The sequence below is a fragment of the Chiloscyllium plagiosum genome, chromosome 48 (assembly GCF_004010195.1).
Source record: "Chiloscyllium plagiosum isolate BGI_BamShark_2017 chromosome 48, ASM401019v2, whole genome shotgun sequence".
Lineage (NCBI taxonomy): Eukaryota > Metazoa > Chordata > Chondrichthyes > Orectolobiformes > Hemiscylliidae > Chiloscyllium > Chiloscyllium plagiosum.
In genome coordinates, this window is record NC_057757.1 from 2,179,111 (window position 1) to 2,205,749 (window position 26,639).

Below are 26,639 nucleotides of genomic sequence, written 5' to 3' on the forward strand. Positions count from 1 at the left end.
TTCAGGATTCTGTCAAGGTTAACATGCAGGTTCAGTTGGTAGTTAGGAAGGCAAATGCAATGTAAGCATTTATTTCAAGAGAGCTAGAATACAAGAGAAGGAATGTACTGCTGAGGCTGTATAAGGCTCTGGGCAAAATCGCTTTTGGAATATTGAGAGCAGTTCTGGGCCCCCGATCTAAGCAAGGATGTGCTGGCCTTGGAGGGGGTCCAGAGGGGATATTCAAGAATGATTCAGGGGGTGAAGGGCTTGTCATGTGGGGAGCAGTTGAGGACCCTGGGTCTGTCCCTGATGGAGTTTAGAAGGATTGGTGGTGAGGGGGGTGGGTGTGGTGGTTTGGAGTCGGATTGAAACTTTTGGAATCCTGAGAGCCCTGGTTGTAGTGGAGGTGGGGAAGGTATTTCTACCAGTAGGACAAACTAGGACCCAAGGGCACAGCCTCAGGGTGAAGGGATGGACTGATATGGGGAAGGAATTTCTTCAGCCGGAGAGCTGCGGAGGCCAAGTCATGGAATGTCTTTATGACAGAGATAGGTTCTTGACCGGTAAGGGGGTTCAAGGGTTATGGGGAGAATGGGGCTGAGAAACAATATCTGCCACGATCGAATGCTGGAATAGACTCGATGGGCCAAAGGGCCTATGGAATTATTTCAGGAATTCCGAGCTGGTGAAAGGCAATGCAGCAACTTGCTTTTTCTGTAAAAAGGGGTGTTTTCTCATGTTAAATGCTTCCCAAACAGAAGTTGAGTGTAACCTTTCTTCAGGACTGTTCAGGCCTTTGGGTTACACCTGAAATGTCGACTTCTCTACCTCCTGATGCTGCCTGGCTTGCTGTATTCTTCGAGCCTTCTGCTTGTCCACCTAAGATTCAGCATCTGCAGTTTCTTGTCCCTGGCCACCAGATGGCAGCTTTGCCTGAACCTCCCCAGCTCACTGAACGACGCCATAGGCTGCCTTTGAGGGGGAGGTAACAAGGGGGAAAATGTGACAAACTCTGTCATTACTGAATGCCCATCTGTCAAAGTGAAGCTACCAGCTACTGAACGGGAACAGAAAAGTTAGAACGATAAGACATTGGAGCAAAAGTAGGCCATCCAGCTCAATGAGGCTGCTCTGCCTGTCAATGAGATAGTAGCTAATCCTGAACTCTACCTGCCAAGGCATGTGACTGGGTCTAAAACCTGCGGAAAACGCGAGGTGGGTTATTTCAGCCTGAACGCAGAAGGGGTTTGTTCAGCCAGAAGGTGAGGAATCTTCAAAATTCTGAGAGTGACAGCCCTTGACATCAAGGAGGAGAAAGTGAGGACTGCAGACGCTGGAGATCAAAGTCGAGGATGTGGTGCAGGTCAGGCAGCATCTGAGGAGCAGGAGAATCGACGTCTCGGGCAAAAGCCCTTCATCAGGAATGAGGCTTGTGAGCGGAGAGGGTGGTGAGATAAATGGGAGGGGGTTTGGAGCGGTAGCTGGGAGTGCGATAGAGAGATAGAGTTAGGGGGTGATGGTGATAAGTTGGAGAGGAGGGTGGAACGGATAGGTGGGAAGGAAGATGGACAGGTAAACAGGGCGGTGCTGAGTTGGAAGGTTGGATCTGGGATAAGGTTGGGGAGGGGGGGGTGGAAAAATGTGGAAACTGGTGAAATCCACATTGACGTCGTGTGGTTGGAGAATCCCAAGGTGGAAAATGAAGCGTTCTTCATCCAGGCATCGGGGGATGGAGGAGGCCCAGGACCTGCATATCCTTGGCAGAGTGGTAGGGGAAGTTGATGTGTTCGGCCACGGGGCGGTGAAGTTGGTTGGTGTGGGTGTTCCAGAGATGTTCTCTGAAGCGTCAAGGCGGTGTCTGACAGACTGGCGTCAAGAAGCCTGAGAAAAACTGAAGGCAATGGCTGTCAGGGAGCAAACTCTTGATGGTTGGAGTCATACATGGGAAGATGCTCATGGGTGTTGGACGTCAATTATCTCAGCTCCAGGACATCTCTGCAGGGGTTCCTGAGGGTAGTGTCTTAGGCCCGACCATCTTCAGCTGCTTCATCATTGACCTTCCCTCCACCATAAGGTCAGAAGTGGGGAAGTTCGCTGATGATTGCACAATATTCAGCACAATTCGCCACTCAGATAATGAAGCAGTCCGTGTCCAAATGCAACGAGATCAGGACAATATCCAGGCTTGGGTTGACAAGTCGCAAGTAACATTTGTACCACACAAATGCCACACTAAGACCATCACCATTAAAACACAATCTAACCACTGCCCCTTGACATTCAATGGTGTTACCATCACTGAATCCCACACTATCAACATTGTGGGGGATACCATTGGCCAGAAGCAAACTGGACTCTCCACATGAACACAGCGGCTACAAGAGCAGGTCAGAGGCTGGGAATCCTGCAGCAAGTAACTCCCCTCCTGACTCCCAAAAGCCGGTCCACCATCAACAAGGCACAAGTCAGGAGTGTGAGGGAATACTCCCCACTTGTCGTGCATGGGGGCAGCTCCAACAACACTCAAGAAGCTCAACACCATCCAGGGACAAAGTAGCCCCCCAGTTGATTGGCTTCACATCTACAAACATACCACTCCCTCCCCCACCAACACTCAGTAGCAGCAGTTTGTACCATCTACAAGATGCACTGCAGCGACTCATTGCAACTATCATCGACAACACCTTCGGAAGACATGACCTTGACATTGAGGAGAACAAGGGCAGCAGATATAAAAGGAACAACAGTCCCTGCAGGTTCCCTTCTTCGCCCCTCTCCAGCCTGACTGGGAAATATATCAACCGTTCCCCAACAGCATTGCAGGTCTCCCCTAAGCAAACAGACTGCAGCAGTTCAATAGGGCTGCTTGACACCTTTCTGCAGGGTGAAAAAGCATGGCTAATTAAATGCTGGGTGAAGTGATTCCCACATCCAGTGAATGAATCAAGAGTGAAAAATAACAGTATTCTTAAGTGTGTGATGTTTATGCTGAACGCCCTCTTGTGTTGCTCACAGGATAAAGCTTTAATTGTGGAATTGTCCTACTCCCAGCTGAGTGACAGTAGGGGCCAATCACTATGTTTCCTCTGCACTGTCAGCTGATGCAGGTTACCAGCCAAGATGGTTGTATTATCTAGGATGAGTGTCAATATATTTAGACCACATTTGGAACACTGCATTCAATTCTGGTTCACCTGCTATAGGAAGGATGTTGTGAAACTTGAAAGGGTTCAGAAAAGATTTACAAGGATGTTGCCAGGGTTGGAGGGTTTGAGCTATAGGGAGAGGCTGAACAGGCTGGGGCTGTTTTCCCTGGAGCGTCGGAGGCTGAGGGGTGACCTTATAGAGGTTTATAAAATCATGAGGGGCATGGATAGGATAAATAGACAAAGTCTTTTCCCTGGGGTCGGGGAGTCCAGAACTAAAGGGCATAGGTTTAGGGTGAGAGGGGAAAAGATAAAAGGGATCTAAGGGGTAACTTTTTCATGCAGAGGGTGGTACGTGTGTGGAATGAGTTGCCAGAGGATGTGGTGGAGGCTGGTACAATTACAACATTTAAAAGGCATCTGGATGGGTATATGAATAGGAAGAGATGAGAGGGATGTGGGCTAAATGCTGGCAGATGGGACTAGATCAATTTATGAAATCTGAACAGCTTGGACAAATTGGACCGAAGGGTCTGTTTCCATGTTGTACAGCTCTATATACAAATGTTCCCTCGCTCTCTCTGCAGTTGGCCAACTGGCATTGACAAGGTATCACTGTGACACAATTAAGAACTGAACACTCCCCTCTCCCAAACCCAATGTCCCAGCAATTCATACCCATTCCTGACATCTCAATGTGCACAGGAACTGTTGCGCTCCAGGTGTAGACAGGTGCATTTCTGTAGCATCTTTCATGACACGGCAAAAACCCCAGAGGCAATCAAGGGTCTTTTTTTCTGAATTGAAGCAACTCCTACAATGAATGGAGTGGGGCCTCCGTTTTGAGCACTGCATGATCCCACAACCTGATGACAATCGGCTGAAATCTTTCCGAATGGCGATGGCAGAGTTGTGAATATTAGGCCCAGGACACATTGGGGCAGGGGGTGGAGGGGAAACTCATCTGCTGCTGCCCCTCAGTTTTATATTCTCTCAGCATCAGCATGGATGACTCCGTGAAGATGAACTGGATTCTGTCAACGCTTTGTCTCTCTAGTCTTCCAGCAAGCAGGAGAGTCACCAACAATAATTCCTGTCCATTGACTAACTCCCAGTTAATGATTCAAACTCACCCTGCAGTGTCAAATGGATGGGAATTTATCTCTGAGGCAGGATGCCCAGGTTCTAATCCAGACTGCTCCAGAGATGTGTCATAATGTCTCAGAACAGACTGGAGAGAAAATATGTAAAAAGGCAACACCATCAAAAGTAGCTACCTACCCTTCTCAACGATGTATGTCCCATCCACATTATTGGGCATCACTGCAAAATAAATACAAACAAGAGTAAAAATTCAGAAAAACCAAAAGATCATTAACCCTCTTCTCATAAACACTCAAACTCTGAATCAGTCTGTCTCTCACACACTGACTCTCACTGGGGTACAATCTCTCTCTCTCTCACACACACACACACACATGCACACTCTCTCACTGGGTACAGCTCCTACACACACTGACTCTCACTGGGATGCAGTTCCTACACACACACTGACTCTCAGTGGGATACAATCCCTCTCTCTCTCTCACACACACGCACGCACGCACACAGACTCTCACTGGGATACAGTCCCACACATACACTGACTCTTATTGGAGTACAGTCCCATGCACATACACACACTGACTCTCACTGGGATACAGTCCCACACATACACTGACTCTTATTGGAGTACAGTCCCATGCACATACACACACAGACTCTCACTAGAGTACAGTCCCACACACTGACTCTCACTGGGGTACAGTATCACACATACACTGACTCTTATTGGGGTACAGCCCCTACACACATTGACTCTCACTGGGATACAATCCCTCTCTCTCTCACACACACGCACGCACTCTCACTGGGGTACAGCTCCTACACACACTGACTCTCACTGGGATACAGTCCCACACATACACTGACTCTTATTGGAGTACAGTCCCATGCACATACACACACAGACTCTCACTAGAGTACAGTCCCACACACTGACTCTCACTGGGGTACAGTATCACACATACACTGACTCTTATTGGGGTACAGCCCCTACACACATTGACTCTCACTGGGATACAATCCCTCTCTCTCTCACACACACGCACGCACTCTCACTGGGGTACAGCTCCTACACACACTGACTCTCACTGGGATACAGTCCCACACATACACTGACTCTTATTGGAGTACAGTCCCATGCACATACACACACAGACTCTCACTAGAGTACAGTCCCACACACTGACTCTCACTGGGGTACAGTATCACACATACACTGACTCTTATTGGGGTACAGCCCCTACATACACACACACACACACTGACTCTCACTGGGGTACAGCTCTCTCACACACTGACTCTCACTGGGGTACAGCTCTCTCTCACACACACCCCATTCTGTGTGAACACAGACCTTACCTTCAAAATGAGCTGCCATAGGCTGCTTGGTTTTGACCCCAGAATCTGTTGAATAAAGAGAATCGGAAATGATTACCCTCATCAAGTAAATCTACATTTCTGGAATAGTGCGCACAGTTCTGGTCACCGTACTTAGAAAAGGACGTTAATGCGTTGAAAACAGTTCTGAGAAGGTCTATTAGACTAATATTAAAAATGAGTGGATGAGGAAAGCCTAGACGGGCTAGGCCTGTGAACTCTGGCATTTCGAAAATTGGAAATAACTTCTTTGAAACACAAGATCCTGAGGACACTTGATTGTGCGGATATGGAGAGAACATTTCCTCTAATGGATCATGGTTTAAACATTCCAGATAGAAGCGAGGAAAATAATTGCCCTCTCTCAAAGGCTTGAGTGTCAAATGGCAGTCAACGCAAAATCTCTCGATATTTTCAAGGCCGAGGGGCGTCGTTTATTGGTTACGAAGGGAATGAAAGACTAAATCGGGAAAGTGCAGGAACATGGAGCAGATTTTATTTGTCATTTCTACCATATACAGTAAAAACCGAGACAGCGTTACTCCAGGACCAAGGTGCTACATGAACAGCACAAACTACACGATCGTACGCAGGGCGGCATAAGAAGTGCAAAACACGCAAATTACAGTGTCATAAAAGAATGATAATTAATAGACGTTCTAGCAGCAATTTGAAGTCGTGCAAAGAATTTCAGATGGAATAGAGTCCGATCATACAATGTTAAGGAGCCTGATGGCTTGGGGGAAGAAAATGTTGCACAGTCAGGCCGTGAGAGACCGAATGCTCCGGTATCTTCTGCCAGATGGCAGGAGGGAGAAGAGTTTGAGTGAGGGGTTTGTGGGCTCTTCCACAATGCTCTTAGCCTTTCGGATGCAGCGTGTGGTGTAAATGTCTGTAATGGAGGGAGAGAGACCCCGATGATCTTCTCAGATGTCCTCACCATCCTCTGTAGAGTCTTATGATCTGAGACGGTGCAATTCCATGGCGGCACGGTGGCACAGTGGTTAGCACTGCTGCCTCACAGCGCCAGAGACCCGGGTTCAATTCCCGCCTCAGGTGACTGTCTGTGTGGAGTTTGCACATTCTCCCAGTGTCTGTGTGGGTTTCCTCCAGGTGCTCTGGTTTCCTCCCACAGTCCAAAAATGTGCAGATTAGGTGAATTGGCCATGCTAAATTGTCCATAGTGTTAGGGGCAGGGGTAAATGTAGGGGAATGGGTCTGGGTGGGTTGCGCTTCGGTGGGTCGGTGTGGACTTGTTGGGCCGAAGGGCCTGTTTCTACACTGTAAGTAATCTAATCTAATCTAATTCCTGAACCAAGCAGCAGCTCAGGGTACTCTTAATGAACCAGGTCAGTCATGAACTGGGGGTCATGGTGTAAGGATATGTGGTCGGACTGAAAGGAGGAAAAAAATGTCTTCACCCAGAGAGTGGGTGGAATTCTCTAGCACGGACAAGTGAGGTCAAAACATTGAGTGTTTTCAAGGAAAGTTGGGTATAGTTCTTGGGGTGAAAGGGATCTAAGGGCAAGGGGGAAAGAAACAGGAACAGGGGTCTGAGGTGGACGATTCCTTGTTCGTTATGTTTGGGTCACGAAGGGTTCAGAGAGAAAGAATATGGACAGACAATATGGGCAGACGACCAGAGAGGTACAGATAAATGACAGCAGGCAAGTGGAAAGGCAGGGGGGGGGGGGGATGAGGAGTTTATATTTTCGGTTGGGGTCCGGAATGGGTTGCTGAAAGAGTCATGGGCGAGGGAGGAAGGTTTGGGAAGAGAATGACTCCAGCTCAGAACGCAAGCAGAGATTTTCGCATTGGGTGACAAAACGCACAGAGTATGACACCCATGCTCCTTTGCACACTTTCTATTCCATGGTCAACCTACCTTAACCTTTGACTGTGGAAGGAAACCAGAGCAGACAGGGTTACAATGTAGCCATGAAGGAACTGAAGAATGGACTTAGGAGAGGTAGAGGGGGGTAATAAGAAAGCTTTAGTGGACAGGATTAAGGAAAGCCCTGTGAGGAATGAGAGGATTACCAGAGTGAGGGTAGGGCTGATCAGGGATAGTGGAGGGAGGGAAGGTTCTGAATGAATACTTTTGCTTCAGTATTCACTACTGAGAGGGACCTTGTCACTCATGAGGACAGCGTGAAACAGGCTGATACACTCAAACAGCTTGATGTTAAGGAGGATGTGCTAAACATTTTGAAAAACAAGGCTAGATCAGTCCCCTGGGCCAGACGGGATATTCTCAAGGCTACTACAGGAAGCGAGGGAAAAGATTGCTGCACCTTTGGCGATGAACTTTGCATCCTCACTGTCCACTGGAGTAATGCTAGATGATTGGAGGTTGGCAAATGTTATCCCTTGTTCAAGAAAGGGAATTCTTGAGAATTACAGACCAGTCAGTCTTACCTGTGTGATGGGCAAAGTATTGGGAGAGGATTCTGAGAGACAGGATTTATGATTACTTGGAAGGCCATAGTTTAATTAGATATAGTCAGCATGGCTTTGTGAAGGGCAAGTCATGCCTCACAAACCTTACTGAATTCTTTGAGGATGTGACAAAACACATTGATGAAGGTAGAGGAGTAGATATGGTGTACATGGATTTTAGCAAGGCATTTGATAAGATTCCCCATGATAGTCTCATTCAGAAAGTAAGGAGGCAAGGGATACAGTGAAATTTGGCCGTCTGGATACAGAATTTGCTGGCCCATAGAAGACAGAGGTGGTGGTTGATGGAAAGTATTCAGCCTGAAGCTCGGTGACCAGTGGTGTTCTGTAGGGATCTTTTCTGGGTCCTCTGCTCTTTGTGATCTTTATAAGTGACTTGGCTGAAGAAGTGGAAGGATAGGTTAGTAAATTTGCCGATGACATGAAGGTTGGTGGAGTGGTGCGTAGTGTGGAGGGCTGTTGTAGGTTGGAATGGGACATTGACAGGATGCAGAACTGGGCTGATAAATGGCAGATGGAGTTCAACCTGGAAAAGTGTGAAGTGATTCATTTTGGAAGGTCAAATTTGGATGCAGGATTCTTGGCAGTGTGGAGGAACAGAGGGATCTTGGGGTCCATGCCCATAGATCCCTCAAAGTTGCCACCCAAGTTATGATTTGGAGATGCCGGTGTTGGACTGGGGTGTACCAAGTTAAAAATCACGCAACACCAGGTTATAGTCCAACAGGTTTAATTGGAAGCACACTAGCTTTCAGAGCGCCGCTCCTTCATCACCTGAAAGCTAGAGTGCTTCCAATTAAACCTGTTGGACTATAACCTGATGTTGTGTGATTTTTAACTTTGGCCACCCAAGTTGTTAAGAAGGCGTATGGTGTGTTGGCTTTCTTTAGCAGGTGGATTGAGTTTAAGAGCCGCAAGGTTATGCTGCAGCTCTACAAAGCCCTGGTAAGACCACACTTGGAATATTGTTTTCAGTTCTGGTCTCCTCATTATAGGAAGGATGTGGAAGCTTTAGAGAGGGGGCAGAGGAGATTTACCAGGATGCTGCCTGGACTGGAGGGCATGTCTTATGAAGAAAGGTTGATGGAGCTAAGACTTTTCTCATTGGTACAGGTGTACAAGATGATAATAGGCATCGATAGACTGAAGAGTGAGAGACTGTTAGCCAGGGCAGAAATGGCTATCATAAGGGGGCATAATTTTAAGGTGATTGGAGGACGGTTTAGAGGAGATGTGAGAGGTTGGTTCTTTACACAGAGCGTGGTGTGTGCGTGGAGTACATTCCGTGTGGTCGTAGTAGAGTCAAATACATTAGGGATGTTTCAGCGACTCTTGGATAGGGACATGGATGATAGTAAAATTAAGGTTACGTAGTTTTATCCTACAGTAGGATTAAAGGTCAGCACTACATCAAGGGCCCAAGGGCCTGTACTGTGCTGTACTGTTCTATGTTCACCTGGAGGAGACCCACGCAGACAGTGTAAACTTCCCACAGTCGCCCGAGGGTGGAATCAAACCCAGGTCCCTGGTGCTGTGGGGCAGCAGTGCTAACCATGGAGCCACCATGCCAGACATGATGGAACTAGTGGGGTTTTTTTTCATGACAATTGCGATACTGGGATTCTACGTTTAAATTTGCCCTGTTGTTTGTTTTCGTTTCCAGGCCATTTACTCATCGAGGCCCGGAATCTCATTGAGATCATCTCACGCCACTCAATGTCATTGACTGGTGTACCTGACCCAATGGTGGCCATTTTGGGTGCCACCTCTCTCTGAGCCACACTGCTGCTGGTGGGGGGGGGGGGGGGTTGCTGCACAAGGAAACCCCTCCCCCCCACCCACCTACCAGACTGCCCGCCTCAGTGTACCCACTCAAGGGGCTACCCCTGAAGCGCTCTCTTGGTCGGCTACGATACACCAGCACTCCCCAACTCCCAGCCAAGACAGAGAAACCTGGCAACTCCCTGCACCCAACTTGGAATAAATTCGGAGCTTCTTTCAAAGAGCTAGCATGGGCACGAGGAGCCGAAAGGCCTTGCTGTGCAATTCTGAAAGGGAGACACCACCTCCTTACCTCTCCGTCGATCCCTCCTTATCCGTGTCAATGCCTTGCTCTCCAGCAGCCCCTGCAGGAAGCTCAACCTCACTGCGGGACTCCCCACTTCCTGTGGCAGGTCCGAGCGGACATTCGCAAACGACATTGACACATCCCCCTGAAGGAGAAAGCAGAGCAGAGCAGAGTGGGCACGGTTGGCACTGAGCATTAAGACAACCCAACTCGAGACATTAGATCCACCACTGTCTGACCCTGCCAGCCCCATACCAGATAGCCGTGTTGGGTATTAAACTCCAATCAAACCAAGGTTCAGAAACCATGCACACAGCTCAAAGACTGACAGCTCACCACCACTTACTCCAAACCCAATGTCTAACTACAAATAGCTTCAGATGGTGCTTAATTCCTTCCTTGTGTTCTTTAGTGTTAATGGGAACGTTCAAAATATCTTCCACTAATACGTTTGTTTAACTCCTGTGCCATTTTCTTGTACCCCAAAACCATCTCCTCAGATTCATTTTCTTCCCTATTGTCCAAAACTTTCTCAATGTTGTTGCACAGTGCATCCTTGTGTTATCTTTCTCAGCTCTTCCTTAGCATAACAAAAAGCAGGAGACCATTCAGCCCTTCAGGTCTACTCCAGCATTCTAGTTAATTACGGATAATTTTCTACTGGTACGGCCACACTTGGAGTATTGTGTACAGTTCTGGTCACCGCATTATAAGAAGGATGTAGAAGCTTTGGAAAAGGTGCAGAGAAGATTTACTAGGATGTTGCCTGGTATGGAAGGAATGTCTTACGAGGAAAGGCTGAGGGCCTTGAGGCTGTTCTCGTTGGAGAGAAGAAGTTTGAGAGGTGACTTAATAGAGACATACAAGATAATCAGAGGGTTAGATAAGGTGGACAATGAGAGCCTTTTTCCAAGTATGGGGACGGCAAAACGAGGGGACACAACTTTAAAGCGAGGGGAGAGAAGTATAAGACAGATGTCAGAGGTAGTTTCTTTACTCAAAGAGTAGTAAGGGTATGGAATGCTTTGCCTGCAACGGTAGTAGATTCGCCAAGTTTAAGTGCATTTAAGTTGTCATTGGACAGGCATATGGACGTACATGGAATAGTATAGGTGGGATGGGCTTCAGATTAGTATGACAGGGTGGCGCAACATCGAGGGCTGAAGGGCTTGTACTGCGCTGTAATGTTCTATGTTCTATGTACTTCAATCCCGGGCTCAGAGCTCACAAATCTGTCAATCGCAGTCTTGCTTATGTTTCAACAATAGGACAGATGTTCTTCTCAGATAGATAATTTGAAAGATTCACAATCCCGTGATTGAAAAAGTTTGTCACTGACCCTTCATTCTGCGACTGTGATCCTTCTTGCTCTAAACTTTCCAGGCAGAAGGAAACAGCCTTAAGTGAATTGGCTGAGAGCCCAAGCTTCCATTAGTCTGTTGAAACAGCCGACAGGGGAACTTCGCTTGATAGACAGCTTTTCCTTATCAAATGATTGTGCAATGTTTACTTACACGAGGTGTGGGAAGAGATCTGCCACCCTACCTACCCATAGCAGGCCCACACCAAACATAGGAAAGCAAACTTGGCCAGACTATACCAGAAACACCCAGAATGCCTCAGCAATGACCAAGCAGGCTGACAAGTGAAAGCAGACAGCACTCGCAGACAAGGGACTACACTTCCCAACACCCACTAACAATGCCAGATCAACACAGCTGTCCCAGGGCAGTCTCATAACCCAGCAATACCAAAGCCACACAAAGAACAGGTCAGACAGAGAGGCACCACCAAAGACCTCACTCCCAGGACAGGACAATAGAAACACCTCACTGGTTCAAAAAAGAGATATTCTCACCGACCTACAAAAGAGAATGGGAATCTCCTGATTCCATTGATACTGTTGGGATGCATCGAGAATCAGGACATTGTTCCGATAACTGGTTTCCAATTGTCACCATTGTAACTGGATTACTCCATTTCAAATACATTGTATCTTTCCCCATTTTAATTAATCTTCTTGTACAAGATTATTATAAAACCTGGCTTCTTCCTCAGCTAGAGGAAGAGAACCCTTAATCTACCTGCACAGACAGTCAGTTCTGGGTCAGCCCAGTCAATTTCTCTTATTGCTTGTAATAAACAACTTGTCAATTTCACCATATCTGGTTTGTGAGATCTCGGATTTATTGGGCTAATTTCTCCGACACGAGGTCTTTCTGATTGGAAGTTATGAGGCTGCAGTAAAAGCTGATTTTGTTTCAGAAAGTCATGATTAAACTATTTGATTTAAAACTTTCACATACACGACACTGAACCCTCCAGGGTTAACTGGTTCTGTACAGAGTCTACAGTGGGTGAATGGACATGGGGGTGCCACTGATTGGCATGGAGCATATATGGGACTTGGTGGCTAGAGGGATAGTGGGAGATATGATTGGCTATGGGGGGGATTGGCATGGGCAGTGAAAGTAGGAGATCCAATGGGAGGAAGGATGTTATCCAATCTATGCTTTCATTACAACCGAGAACAAGTTGGATCTTTTAACCATCCCATTTCCCGACCAACAGTCCATGGTCGTCTCTGAACTGATTTCAGGGGGTTGCAGGTCTGACTCCCATTAGCAACCCACCTCTCCTGGATAGGCCTGAAGAGGGCAGGTCAAGCTGGGGAAATTCCAAACTCCCACCATCTACCTCTCGGATACTCCCCACTCGCCCTGGATAGCTGCACTCTAGAAGCTCGACACCATCCAGGGACAAAGCCACCCCAGCTTGATTGGCACCAAATCCACAAACATCCCCTCCCTCCCCCACTGACACTCATAGCAGCAGTGTGTACCAAGATGCACTGCAGCAATTCACCAAAGACCCTCAGACAGCACCTTCCAAACCCACGACCACTTTCATCTAGAAAAACAAGGGGCAGCAGATACATGGGAACACCACCCCCTTGCAAGTTGCCCTCCAAGCCGCTCACCATCCTGACTTGGAAATATATTACTGTTCCTTCACTGTCGCTGGGTCAAAACCCTGGGACTCCCTCCTTAAGGAACATTGTGGATCTACCCTACAGCACATGGACTGCAGTGGTTCAAGAAGGCAGCTCAGTCTCACCTTCTCAAGGGGGCAACTAGGGACGGTCAGGCAATAAATGTTGGTCAGCCACGTCCCACAAAAATGAATAATATTTTTAAAAATCCAGATCTCAGAATCAGAACAGAGACTGCATTGTGAACATAGGGGCCTCTTTATTTTCTTCCAGACTCCCTCTGCTGGTATACCAGCATTTGGCAGCCTTAAGTGGACAAACGCTCCTTACACTTTTCAAATCACCAGTGTCCAGGGGTGAAGAAGTATCCCGCAATCAACATCACTAAAACCACAATATTGAGAGAGAGAGAGAGAGAGAGAGAGAGAGAGAGAGAGAGAGAGAGATAGAGAGGTGGAATGAGAGCGAGAGGCAGAGATTTGGGAAGGGAATTCCAGAACGATTCAGCACAGGAAGCTGAGGAGTCTCAGATTTTCACAGAAGGTTGTAGGTTAATGTTTGCAATGGGAAAATATACTCCTTCAACTGTGCCCAGGGAAAGTAATAAACCCTTCCTATCAGAGCTAGCAAACAGTTGCGAAGAGGAAACAAGAGGCATTACAGGAATGCGTGCTGTGTGACTGAATGTCCGGATATCAATGTATTAATAGCTTGCCTCCCAGGTACGAACAGCTGGGGATTATCGGTGGTATCAGTATATTACAGCTCTTCCAGAAATTCAGAGATAGGAAGCTAGATCATTCAAGTTTTCTTCTTTCTCAGCTTAGATACAGAGTGAAGCTCCCTCTACTGTGTCTCCATCAAACCCCTCCCAGCATAGGGACAGCACCAGGGTTAGATACAGATTAAAGCTGCCTCTACATTAAACACTCCCAGGACAGGGAGATAGATTCATATAAATCGCTAGAGTGTGGAAACAGACCATTCAACCCATCGAATCCACATCAACCCTCCCACTGCACCACCCCATCCTGTAACCTTGTATTTCCCATGGCCAATCCACCCTAACCTGCACATCCCTGGCCACTATGGGACAATTTAGCACGGCCAATCCACCCTAACCTGCACATCTTTGTGACTGTGGGAGGAAACCAGAGCACCCGGAGGAAACCCACACAGATACAAGGAGAATGTGCAAATTCCACACAGATATTTGCCCGAGGCTGGAATTGAACCTGGGTCTCTGGCACCGTGAGGCAGCAGTGCTGACCACTGAGCCACCGTGCCACCCTTACTCTTTACAGAATAAAGCTCCATCTAGTTTCCCCATCAAACACTCCCAGGACGGGGACAGCACGGGGTTAGATACAGTAAAGCTCCCTCTACACTGTCCCCCCATCCCAGGGCAGAGACAGCACAGGGTTAGATTCAGAGTAAAGCTCCCTCTACACTGTCCCCTATCCCAGGACAGGGTCAGCACGTGGCTAGGTACAGTGTAAAGCTGCCTTACACTGTCCCCCATCAAACACTCCCCAGGACAGGGACAGCATGGGTTAGATACAAAGTAAAGCTCCCTCTACACTGTCCCCCCATCCCAGGACAGGGACAGCACGGGGTTAGATACAGAATAAGGCTCCTTCTACACTGTCCCCCCCCCATCCCAGGACAGGGACATCACAGGGTTAGATACAGTGTAAAGCTCCCTCTTCACCCATTTGGATGAAGTATTCTAACCTCTGTTCCATAGTGAGGTGGTCACACATGTAAATGTTGAAGGTTTTTTCAGGTGGATAGGGACGCCCTAGAAACTGATGATGATCCCAGATTGCATTGTCCGGACTGGCACCAAGTCCCCGCTCACACCACCTCTCCCTGTGCCTGCCCACTGACCCCGATAGGCTCGACTCAGTCACCTTTCCAAAGATCTTCACCTCTCGCGTATCACCAGAGCCTCCCCTAGCCCTGCAATCATCCAAAGCTTTTTATTTCCCACAAAAAAAAAGGTTTACAGGTACTGGAAATCTGAAACAAGAACAGGAATGACTGGAGAAACTTAGCAGGGTCTGACAGCACATGGGGAGGGAGAGACTGGCAAGCATATTCTTCTGTGTCCCTTGTTCCTATTGTTTTAATCTCATCCCGTTCAGGGCTTCAGTTACCTGGGGCCCTATGCTCTGAACTTGCTCCCCTATACCACTCGGCTGAACTCTGTCCTGTTCCTTAGTGGTGTTTTTTTTTAAAAAAACGCTGAAATCTTTGGCTCCCAGATTTGATCGCAATATCCCCTTGCGTAGTTTGGCGTTAAATATGGTTTGGGTGAAGGGACTCAGGCCCTACAATGATGTTAAAAGGCACTTGTAAACACAAGACCTGAAATAAAACAGATTTCGAGGAGCTAGGCTGGTTCATGTCGGACTGCAGGAAGAATGAGAGGAAATGGGAGAGGGAGAGAAAGATAGAGATAGAGTGAGAGAGAGAGAGAGACAGAGAGAGGTATGTAATCCCTAGAGACGTCAATTTTAAGGGAAACCTGACACAGGGTGGAGGTCAAAGGAAGGAGAAAATAGCTTAGCAACTCACAAAGGGATGCGCTTTGACAGAGGTGGAGTTATGTCTTAACACAATTTACGACACTCTTCCTGTCTTGTCCTGTCAGATTCCAATGGGGGACCCATTCTGGCACAGTTTATCCTTGTTGTGTGTCATGGTTGCTAAGGCAACTGACTACTACCAGCTGCCAAATCCCACAACTTGCACTTTTCTTTTCCCTTCTTTGCAACCTTGAAATGTGGTTTTCAGACAACGACGTGTTATCAAGGCGGCTTTCAGGAGCTGTCTTGGAGCAGACGCAGCCCCACATTTCCCCACTTCAGCCTTCCCTCCCACAAGCCTAGAAAAATTCCTGCATTTTGCGAGCCAGGGGTGTAGGAGTTCTCCCCACCCAGCCAAGGGGGGGGGGGGGGAAACCGAGTAGCAGCTGCAGTATCCAGAGAATTCAGGGCGTTTGCTGATCCAGAGCCTAACAGGCCTCCAATTGCATTCTGGGAGCCGGAAAAAGATGGCATGAAATCCACAGGCCATTCAGCCCATCATGCCTGCATCAACTCCGCCATCTCATCCGGATTTATTACCTCGTGCCAATCTCCTACCTCTTCCCTACACACCAAGAATCCAATGAAAAAAAACCGTGGATGCCGAAAATTGGAAATCGCTGGAAAAGCTAAGCAGGTCTGGCAGCATCTGTGGAGAGAAATCAACGTCTCAGGTTGAGTGACCCTTCATCAGAACTGATGGTAGCTGGGAAAAAGGTTGGATGGTTTTTTTTTTGCAGATGGTAGAGAGTAAGTAGTAAATGATTAGATTAGATTAGATTACTTACAGTGTGGAAACAGGCCCTTCGGCCCAACAAGTCCACACCGACCCGCCGAAGCGTAACCCACCCATGCCCCTACATTTACCCCTTACCTAACACTACGGGCAATTTAGCACGGCCAATTCACCTGACCTGCACATCTTTTGGAGTGTGGGAGGAAACCGGAGCACCCGGAGGAAACCCACGCAGACACGGGGAGAACGTGCAAACTCCACACAGTTAGTCGCCTGAGGCAGGAATTGAACCCGGGTCTCTGGCGCTGTGAGGCAACAGTGCTAACCACTGTGCCACCGTGCCGCCCACAGATGATAAGTGGGGATAGAGTCCACACAGAGAGAACAGTTGGATGGACAAAGAAGTGCATAATGATTAGGCTTGGAGGCTGACTAGCTGCTGATGGGGACTGTTAGTGGGTTGCGTGTAATGGCAGACTGTGTAATAACAAGTAGACAGGCAGGAGGCTGGAAGAACACAGCAAGCCAGCCAGCATCAGGAGGTGGAGAAAGTGCCTCAAACCCTGAAGTTATTGAACTCCGTATTGAGTCCTGAAGGCTGCAGGATTCCCAAGCAGAAAGTGTGGTGCTTTCGCTGAGCTTTGCTGGAGCACTGCAGCAAGCCTGAGACAGAGGCGTTGGCCAGGGAACACGGTGAAGGGCGGGGGCGGGGGCGGGGTTGAAATTGAAGAATCCAATATTCCTCGAGTTAAAGCCTTGCGATGGCTTGCTTTCGAGTGCATTGAAAGAACGGACTTGGAATTCCCCTCAACTTTTCTTGTAAAATAATAATATGCAGAATCAGACAGAAGTGCAGCCGAAACATATCCTCTCACACTCATCAGGACACGTCTGCAAGAATACCAAATCTCAAAGAGAATAACAACTTACAGTACACAGGAAGGGAGGCAGCTGATTGGCCAGCTGTCTGTCCTAATGAGTTTAGGACCTAAAGCTTTGAGGGTCTTTCAGCAGGACTGACTATCGGTTTGACCTCCCTCATCTGTAAATCCTGATCGGAAGATAGTATGCTGACAGGTGCGACAGTAAGGAAGCAAGCGCTGGATTTGCTTCATATTTTTTATCAGTTAGCTGATAAGAGGATGTTTGATATGTGGCATTCACACCTTCCTGGCCAACACTGCTGGCTTACATAACGGCATTGCAAACCCAGGAGCCAATTTTAAAATTCCCAACCTCGTCTTCCAACCAGAAGCCTTTCCTCTCTCTGTAACCTCCTCCTGTTCATACAGCCCTGAGATTTCTACCTCGCGCACCTTCTGGCCTCTTAGCCAACCCTGGATCTGCATTGTTTCACGTTGCCTCTGCCCTTGCTATCCTCTCTCACACTCTCTATCACTCCCTTTTCCTTCCGATCACTTCTTGAAATCAAACTCTACGATCAAGGCATTGGATAGCTACCTTGATATCTCCTTACGCAGTCAAATTCTGCCTTAATTATCACATGCCTCAGTCCATTTTACTATTTTAGAGACACCACCTAAATGCGCATTGCCTCCGATGGACGAACCTGCCCCCTTGTTGAAAACCTCTTGAAAATAATCTGTGCATTTAGCTCCTCCCTCAACCTCTCCCCTCAAGTTCTTTCGAATTGGCTCCCTTTAGCACATTATACCCATCACAACATAGATTACAAAAACCATACCTGATTATGTACCTCCTACCTTGATGCTTGAGTTTACTCTTTAACCTTGATAATCGTATGCCAACTACATACTGGGCACTGATTAGATTAGATTAGATTACAGTGTGGAAACAGGCCCTTCGGCCCAACAAGTCCACACCGACCCGCCGAAGCGAAACCCACCCATACCCCTACATTTACCCCTTACCTAACACTACGGGCAATTTAGTATGGCCAATTCACCTAACCTGCACATCTTTGTGACTGTGGGAGGAAACCGGAGCACCCGTGGGTTTCCTCCGCAGACACGGGGAGAACGTGCAAACTCCACACAGTCAGTCGCCTGAGTCGGGAATTGAACCCGGGTCTCTGGCGCTGCGAGGCAGCAGTACTAACCACTGTGCCACCGTGCCGCCCACTGGTACGGGAGGCGAAGTCACATGGTGTCCAGGGTGAGTTGGCACAATAGATACAGGACTGGTGTAGTCATTGGAAACAGAGGGCAGAGGTGGAAGGATGCTTTTCAGAATGGAGTGTTGTGACTAGCGGTGTTTCCACAGGGATCAGTGCTGGGACCTCTGCTGTTCATGGTCTACGTAAATGATTTGGGGGGGGTGGAGAATGTAACTGGTCTAATTAGCAAGTTTGCGGATGATACAAAGATTGGAGGAGTTGTGAATAGTGAGGTGCGTTGTTAGAGAGGATACAGCCGGATATAGATCAGTTAGAGGCATAGGCAGAAAAATGGCAGATGGAGTTTAATCTGGGCAAACGAGAGGTGATACATTTTGGAAGATCAAGTGGAAATTATAGTGTGAATGGCAGAACCCGTGGGCGTTTTGATATGCAGGGGGTTCTGGGTCCACAGATCACTGAAGGTGGCACTGCAGGTAGGTAAGGTAGTAAAAAGAAAACAGTCTATGGCATGCTTGCCTTCATTGGAAAGGACATTGAGTACAAGGATAGAGAAGCAATGCTGCAGTCTTACAGAACGTTAGTCAGGCCACACTTGGAATATTGTGTACAGTTCCATTCACCACATTATCAGAAGGATGTGGATGCTTCAAGAGGGTGCAGAAAAGGCTTACCTGGATGTTGCCTGGTATGGGGGATTTTAGCTATGAAGAAAGGTTGGATAGACTGGGTTTGTTTTCACCGGAACGCAGGAGGTGGAGGGGCGACCAGATAGAAGTTTATAAGATTGTGAACGGTGTGGATAGAGTGGAAAGAGGCTTTTTCCCCAGGGTGGAGGGTCAGTTACTAGGGGCCACAGATTCAAGGTGTGGGGGGGAGGGGGACGTCTAAAAGAGATGGAGACTGGTACAATTGCAACATTTAAGAGGCATTTGGATGGGTATATGAATAGGAAGGGTTTGGAGGGATATGGGCCGGGTGCTGGCAGATGGGACTAGATTGGGTTGGGATATCTTGTCGGCATGGATGGGTTGGACTGAAGGGTCTGTTTCCGTGCTGCACATCTCTATGACTCTATGACTGTATGTGCGAGGCAAGTTTTTCACACAAAGGGTGTTGAGTGCCTGGGACGTGTTGCTCGAGGAGGTGGTGGAAGCAGACACAATAGCAGCAGTCAAGAAGCACCAAGGTGAATATATGAACAGGAAGGGAATAGAGGGACACAGATCCCACAAGTGAAGACAGTTTTAGTATAGAAGGGCAAAATGTGTCAGTTTAAGCTGGAGGACCGAAGGGCCTGTTCCTATGCTGTATTGTTCTTTGTTAATGAAGTATCTTGAACACTTGGAAAGTGAGGATGCTGGGTAACAGATGTGTGCACTGTACATGTTGGAAATAAACTGATGATGAAGAAAAATATTCGCGTCTTGTTTTATACTTGTACAACTGGCTTGTGAGCAGCTTAAGGTAGCTTTCCATTTCTAGTGAAAAATAACATGCCCCTTTTTCATCCTGTTCTGTAACCTCTCACCACCTCCCTCCCCCCACCCACCCAGTAACATGCTGGTCAGTTTAAACAGGACCACTTCCATTATGTTGGTATCCTTCCCAATCTGGATGCTCAGAACCACTCATTACCCTCCAACAGATGCTTTTTATTTAAATACAAGTTTGTCTTGACCTTTAACCCAGGCCTTGAAATGATTCAGTCCTGAGGACACATCTGAACGCATTGGGGCAATCTGACCAGATGTTTGAAACAGCTGGGAGGATTGGAGACAAGTGATTTCCTCTGGTGCTGCAAATTAGACCCAAAGGGAACTAAATCTCGACATTCCAGACAAGCTGATCAGGGGGGAGGTGATGCTAAGGGAATGCTTCCTCACACTAACAAGAGTGGAAATATAAGTTTCTCTTCCCCTACACATCCCCCTGCCCCCAAAATAAAATCTATGGGTTTCTTTTCACTCTTTGTTGCCCGTCTCTAATTGTCCGATGGAGAAGCTGCCTTCTTGAGCCGCTGCACTCCTGTGTGGTGTAGGGACACCCACACAGCGCCGTTAGCGAGGGAGCTCCAAGAAGGAACAGCTGATATATTTCCAAGTCAGGAAGGGTGAATCTGAAGTTTATAAAATCATGAGGGGCATAGATAAGGTGAATAGGAATGGACTTTTCCCCAAGGTGGGGGGATGGGGGCTGTTCAAAACTGGAAGGCACATGGTTTAAGGTGAGAGGGGAAAGATTTAAGAGGGGCAACCTTTTTACACTTACAAGGTAGTTCGTGGGTGGAATGAACTGCCAGAGGAAGTGGTGGATGCAGATACAGTGACAACATTTAAAAGATTTAGAGGGATATGTGCAGGCAATTGGGACTAAGTTAGTTCAGGAAACCTGGTCAGTGTGGGCTGATTGGACTGAAGGGTCTGCTTCTGTCCAGTCTGACTCAATGACTTGAAGTGAATATTTAAGGCAGCAGTGGACAGGACAGATATTTAAGGTGGCAGACGGGGTGGATATTTAAGGCGGCAGACGGGGTGGATATTTAAGGCGGCAGTGGACAGGACAGATATTTAAGGCGGCAGACGGGGTGGATATTTAAGGCGGCAGACGGGGTGGATATTTAAGGCGGCAGACGGGGTGGATATTTAAGGCGGCAGACGGGGTGGATATTTAAGGCAGCAGTGGACAGGACAGATATTTAAGGCGGCAGACGGGGTGGATATTTAAGGCGGCAGACGGGGTGACAGATATTTAAGGCGGCAGACGGGGTGGATATTTAAGGCGGCAGACGGGGTGGATATTTAAGGCGGCAGACGGGGTGGTTTGTGAAAGGTGCTATAGAAATGTGCATTCATTTCTTGCATTCTCTCAACTCAAACAGGTAGGCCTCGACTTGTTTTCCATACTTTAGAATCTCATCAGCATGGCTCTAAACAAACCAGGAATTAATATCTTTGACGTCATCGTTGTGGGGAAGCTCACATAACTGAAGAGAACATGTTGTGAAATGTTTTTTTGGCATAGGGTTCCCAATGCAAAGACAGCCAAAGATTTAGGTGGTACATTGATCCTGTGAATTCAGGGCAGACACTTGCTGCCCTTACAGCAGTGTATGCCATCTGCAAGATGCACTGCAGAAATTTCACCAAGGCTCCTTGGACAGTACCTTCCAAACCCACGACCAATTCCATCTAGAAGGACAAGGGCAGCAGATACACGGGAATGCCCCCCCCCCCGCAAGTTCCCTTCTCCATCCTGACTTGGAAATGTGTCGGCTGTTCCTTCAGTGTCGCTAGGTCAGAATCCAGGAACTAACTCCCCAACGGTGCTGTGAGGGTGTCCCTACACCACACGGGACTGCGATGGTTCTGGAAGGCAGCTCACCCTCCCCCACCTACTCAAGGGAGTGACTCGGGACAGGGCATTAAATATTGGGCTTGTCAGTGACACTACAAACTAGGACTTGCCTCGAATTCACTGCTGGTTTTATTCCTGACTTTCTTCTACGTAGAGGAGTATCCCTGCTCTAAGATAAACACTGAGGAAACTGCATTCATAACATGTCCGCGCAGATGGATTACGCTGCTGTAAATATTCCCAACATTAACAGAAGGCAGCGAGAATGGGAGAGATGCTTGGTTAGCCAGGATAGGGAAGAGAGATTGCACTCTCTGTGTCACTATGCATACCTCCAGACTGCAACATGTATATAACAAGGGCACATTGCCACAGCATCTGAAAGTTCCTGAGACAACTGTAATATGCAAATTATATACAATCACAGTACACAGAACATTGAACATCACAGCCTCGATGTTGCACTGACCTGTTAAACCAATCTGAAGCCCATCTAACCTACACTATTCCATTTTCATCTATATGTCTATCCAATGATCATTTAAATGCCCTGAAAGTTGGATAGTCTACTACTGTTACAGGCAGGGCATTCCACACCCCTACTACTGAGTAATGAAACTACCTCTGACGTTTGTCCTATATCTATTACCCCTCAATTTAAAGTTATGTCCCCTCATGCTAGCCCATCACTATCTGTGCAAAACAGCCCACACTGTCCACTCTATCTAACCCTCTGATTATCTTATATGTCTCAATTAAGTCACCTCTCAACCTTCTCTCTAATGAAAACAGCCTTTCCTCAAGACCAGGCAACATCCTAGTAAATCTCCTCTGAACCCTTTCCAAAGCTTCCACATCCTTCCTATAATGCGGTGACCAGAACTGTACACAATACTCCAAGTGCAGCCGTACCAGAGTTTTGTCCAGCTGCAGCGTGACCTCATGGTTCCGAAACTCAATCCCTCCACCAATAAAAACTAATAAAAGAAACAGATCCTTCGGCCCAACCAAACTAAACTAGGCCCACCTGCCTGCTCCTGGCCCATATCCCTCCAAACCTTTCCTATTCGTGGACTTATCCAAATGTCTTTCACACATTGTAACTGTCCCCACATCCACCACTCCCTCTGGAAGTTCATTCCACACATTAACTACTCTGTAAAAAAACAAAATGACCCTCATGTCTTTTTAAAATTTCTCTCCTCTCACCTTAAAAATATATTCCATGGTCTTGAAATCCCCCACCCTAGGGGAAAGACACCTACCATATCTATACCCCTCTATAGCCCTCATGGTTTTATAAATCTTTATCAGGTCACCCCTTAACCACCTACAACTCCAGTGACAAAAGTCCCAGCCTTTCTTTATAACTCAAACCTTCCCTTCCCAGAAACACCCTGGTAAATCTCTTCTGAACCCTCTCCAGTTTAATAATATCCTTCCTATAACAGGGCGACCAGAACTGGACACAGTATTCCAGAAGAGGCCTCACCAAAGTCCTGTACAATCTCAATATGACGTCCCAACTTCTGTACTCTGAGCAATGAAGACAAGTGTGCTAAACGCCTTCTTAACCACCCCGTCTGCATATGACAACACACAGAGTCATAGAGATGTACAGCACGGAAACAGACCCTTCGGTCCAATCCGTCCATGCCGAGCAGATATCCTAACCCAATCTAGTCCCACCTGCCAGCACCCGGCCCATATCCCTCCAAACCCTTCCTATTCATATACCCATCCAAATGCCTCTTAAATGTTGCAATTGTACCAGCCTCCACCACTTCCTCTGGCAGCTCATTCCATACACGTACCACCCTCTGTGTGAAAAAGTTGCCCCTTAGGTCTCTTTTATATCTTTCCCCTCTCACCCTAAACCTATGCCCTCTAGTTCTGGACTCCCCGACCCCTATTTACCCTATCCATGCCCCTCATAATTTTGTAAACCTTTATAAGGTCAACCCTCAGCCTCTGACGCTCCAGGGAAAACAGCCCCAGCCTGTTCAGCCTCTCCCTCATCTTCCATCATGACCCCCTCCCCCCTTTGCCAGAAGGGTCAAAGTCCAGAACACACAGAGGCCCCTCAGCCCATTATTTGTGTCTTTGACACTGAAGGTAAAGAGAAACCAAGGGGACTCAGTCAATCCGAGGCGTCACGTATTTCAAAGTCAGTCTGTGGTCATTATTTCAACATGACCCACAAGGCTGACTTCCTCAATCGGGTCAGCGAAGACAGAACTAAAGTCTTGCGAACTTGTGCAATTTAGGACACAGTTCACCACAGCCTCCCCCCACCCAGTGTTCAATGTTAGGCACCACATTTTAGGAACGGTGGGGTTTACCAGGACAATACCAACGGTAAAGAGACACCAGCTAGAGGTCAAGTCTGGCCGAGTTTGAATCGTACACCTTACAGCGTTGAGCCCACCCAGCACAGAAACAGGGCCTGCACAGTTGGGCGGGGTTTCCCACAAAAACAGAAGCCATTGCAATTGGCAATTGGGTTCGGGATTCCGAACCCAGAGATTTAAAGTAAGCGGCAACTGGATGACAGGGGAAGTGACACATTAAACGCAGAGGGTTGTTAAACAGTTGAGGTGGACTACCTGAGAAAGGGTGGTGGGATTAACGAGATAGGAACTGGCAATGTGCAATGTGCAAAGTCCTGGAGTTCCATCCCTTATAAGGAACACACCATGTGTTCAAGAAGGCAGGTCCCCACTACCTTCTCAAAGGGCAATTAGGGAAGGGCAATAAACCCCTGGGCACAGCTGGCAGGATCCACATCACACCCAAAAGAGAATAGAAAGAAAATAGGAGTACTGGAGTTGAGGCATCATGTTGAGGTTGTACAGGATATTGGTGAGGCCTCGTCTGGAATACTGTGTCCAGTTCTGGTCGCCCTGTTATAGGAAGGATATTATTAAACTGGAGAGGGTTCAGCAGGGAATGGAGGGTTTGAGTTATAAGGAGAGGCTGGAATTTCTTTCACTGGAGTGTAGGAGGTTGAGAGGTGACCTTACAGCGGTTTATAAAATCCTGAGAGGCACTGATAAGGTTAATGGTAAGTTTCTTATCCTGAGGGTGGGGGATTTGAAGACTAGGGGGCATATTTTTAAGGCCAGAGGAGAGAAAATTGAGAGAGAGACGCGGGCAACATTTTCATGTGGAATGAACTTCCTGAAGATGTGGTGGAGGTCGGCACATTACATTTAAAAGTTAGATAAGCACATGAATAGGAGAGGTTTGGAAGGATGTGGACCAGGAGCAGGCAGGTGGGACTGGTTTAGTTTGGGAACATGGTCAGCATGGATTGGTTGGACCAAAGAGTCTGTTTCGGTGCTGTGAGACTTGAAGCATGTTAACTGACAGAGTAGGAGGCATTGTGTTGGCAGGGTGGTGTCCCTGCCTCTGCTCCAGAAGATCTTGGTTCGAGACTCAATGCAGGAACTATTGGCCTGAATGGGAAGGTGGGCTCGGAATGTGCTCAAACAGACAGAGTGCCAATCTACAAATCCTTCCAATGCACCAACGGCAGCAGGCAACAGAAGGAGAGAGACTCCTGGTCAATCCTGCTTGACAGAATGACAAACCTCCCTACATCCCTCAAGCTGCAGCCTCTAACCTCAGCCTGGAAACCTCTTTTGGTTGAAACAAGTCAAACAGAAAACTGTTGCAATAGCTTGAAGAGAGGGAAGAACTGGTGGGGTTCTGAAGGAACACTCATCCAATGGCTATCTTTCGTGGGCACTGCGGGCAGGAAGGCCTCCTCTGTGCTGCCACGGTTCAAACTGATTCATTTTACAGGCGTTTCTTGACAGCCAGTAGAGACCTCGTCCAAACTTTTGCTATTCAACTGTGGGGGAAATCGCAATTGAGGCCAACATTTCCCTCCACTGCCAGAGATTTGAAAAAAAAAATTCCTAAACAGTTAGCAGGCAGGAGGGATCATTTCCCTCTTCCTGATCACAAAAGCATTGCAGGAACACTCTCTCAGCCCCTGGTTATTGACATGAACTGATGGCCGACCTAAGGCTTTGGCTCAGGACCATACTAGGGGAGACTTTAGATTCCCTACAGCGTGGAAACAGGCCCTTCGGCCCAACAAGTCCACACCGATGCTCCGAAGAGTATCCCACCCAGACCCATTCCCCTACATTTCCCCCTAACTAATGCACCTAACACCATGGGCAATCTAGCACAGCCAATTTACCTGACCTGCTCATCTTTGGACTGCAGGAGGAAACCAGAGCACCCGGAGAATGTGCAAGCTCCACACAGACAGTGGCCCGTGTTTGGAATCGAACCCGGGTCCCTGGTGCTGTGAAGCAGTGCTAACCACTGAGCCACCGTGTGCCCAGGGGAAGAGGCCACTTGCTGTCTGGGTTTCAGGTTGCTGTGTTCATACTATAGCGTCAGGGTTACGAGGTGGACACATAACTCTGTTTCTGTCACTGAACACAGGCTTTAGTTCATTGACAAGACCTTGCCAAGGACACCACGTTCTGAGGCCAGCAGGGGGCAAGGCTGGAGTTGTGGGGGCTGGTGGAAGTTGGTTTAAGAAGCAAAGCACACCTCCTGGTGTGTTCAAAGACACATTGGAGCCAACGACTCGCAAAGGAATGAGAGACAGAGAGAGACACACACAGAGAGACACACAGAGAGACACACAGAGAGACACACAGAGAGACACACAGAGAGACACACAGAGAGACACACAGAGAGACA

General features: G+C 47.8%; 1 protein-coding gene across 3 annotated transcripts in view; it reads right to left on the reverse strand.

The window, feature by feature from the left end:
• tnfsf12 (TNF superfamily member 12) overlaps positions 1-26,639 on the reverse strand; it is a 41,829-nt gene that overhangs the window by 7,560 nt on the left and 7,630 nt on the right. For all 3 annotated transcript variants that reach the window (XM_043683455.1, XM_043683454.1, XM_043683456.1), the window contains exons 2-4: positions 10,144-10,282; positions 5,592-5,636; positions 4,410-4,451 (exon numbers count right to left, since the gene is read on the reverse strand). In XM_043683455.1, the coding sequence (XP_043539390.1) occupies positions 4,410-4,451; positions 5,592-5,636; positions 10,144-10,270 (214 nt within the window). In that variant the 5' untranslated portion in view covers positions 10,271-10,282. The remainder of the gene's footprint in view (positions 1-4,409; positions 4,452-5,591; positions 5,637-10,143; positions 10,283-26,639) is intronic.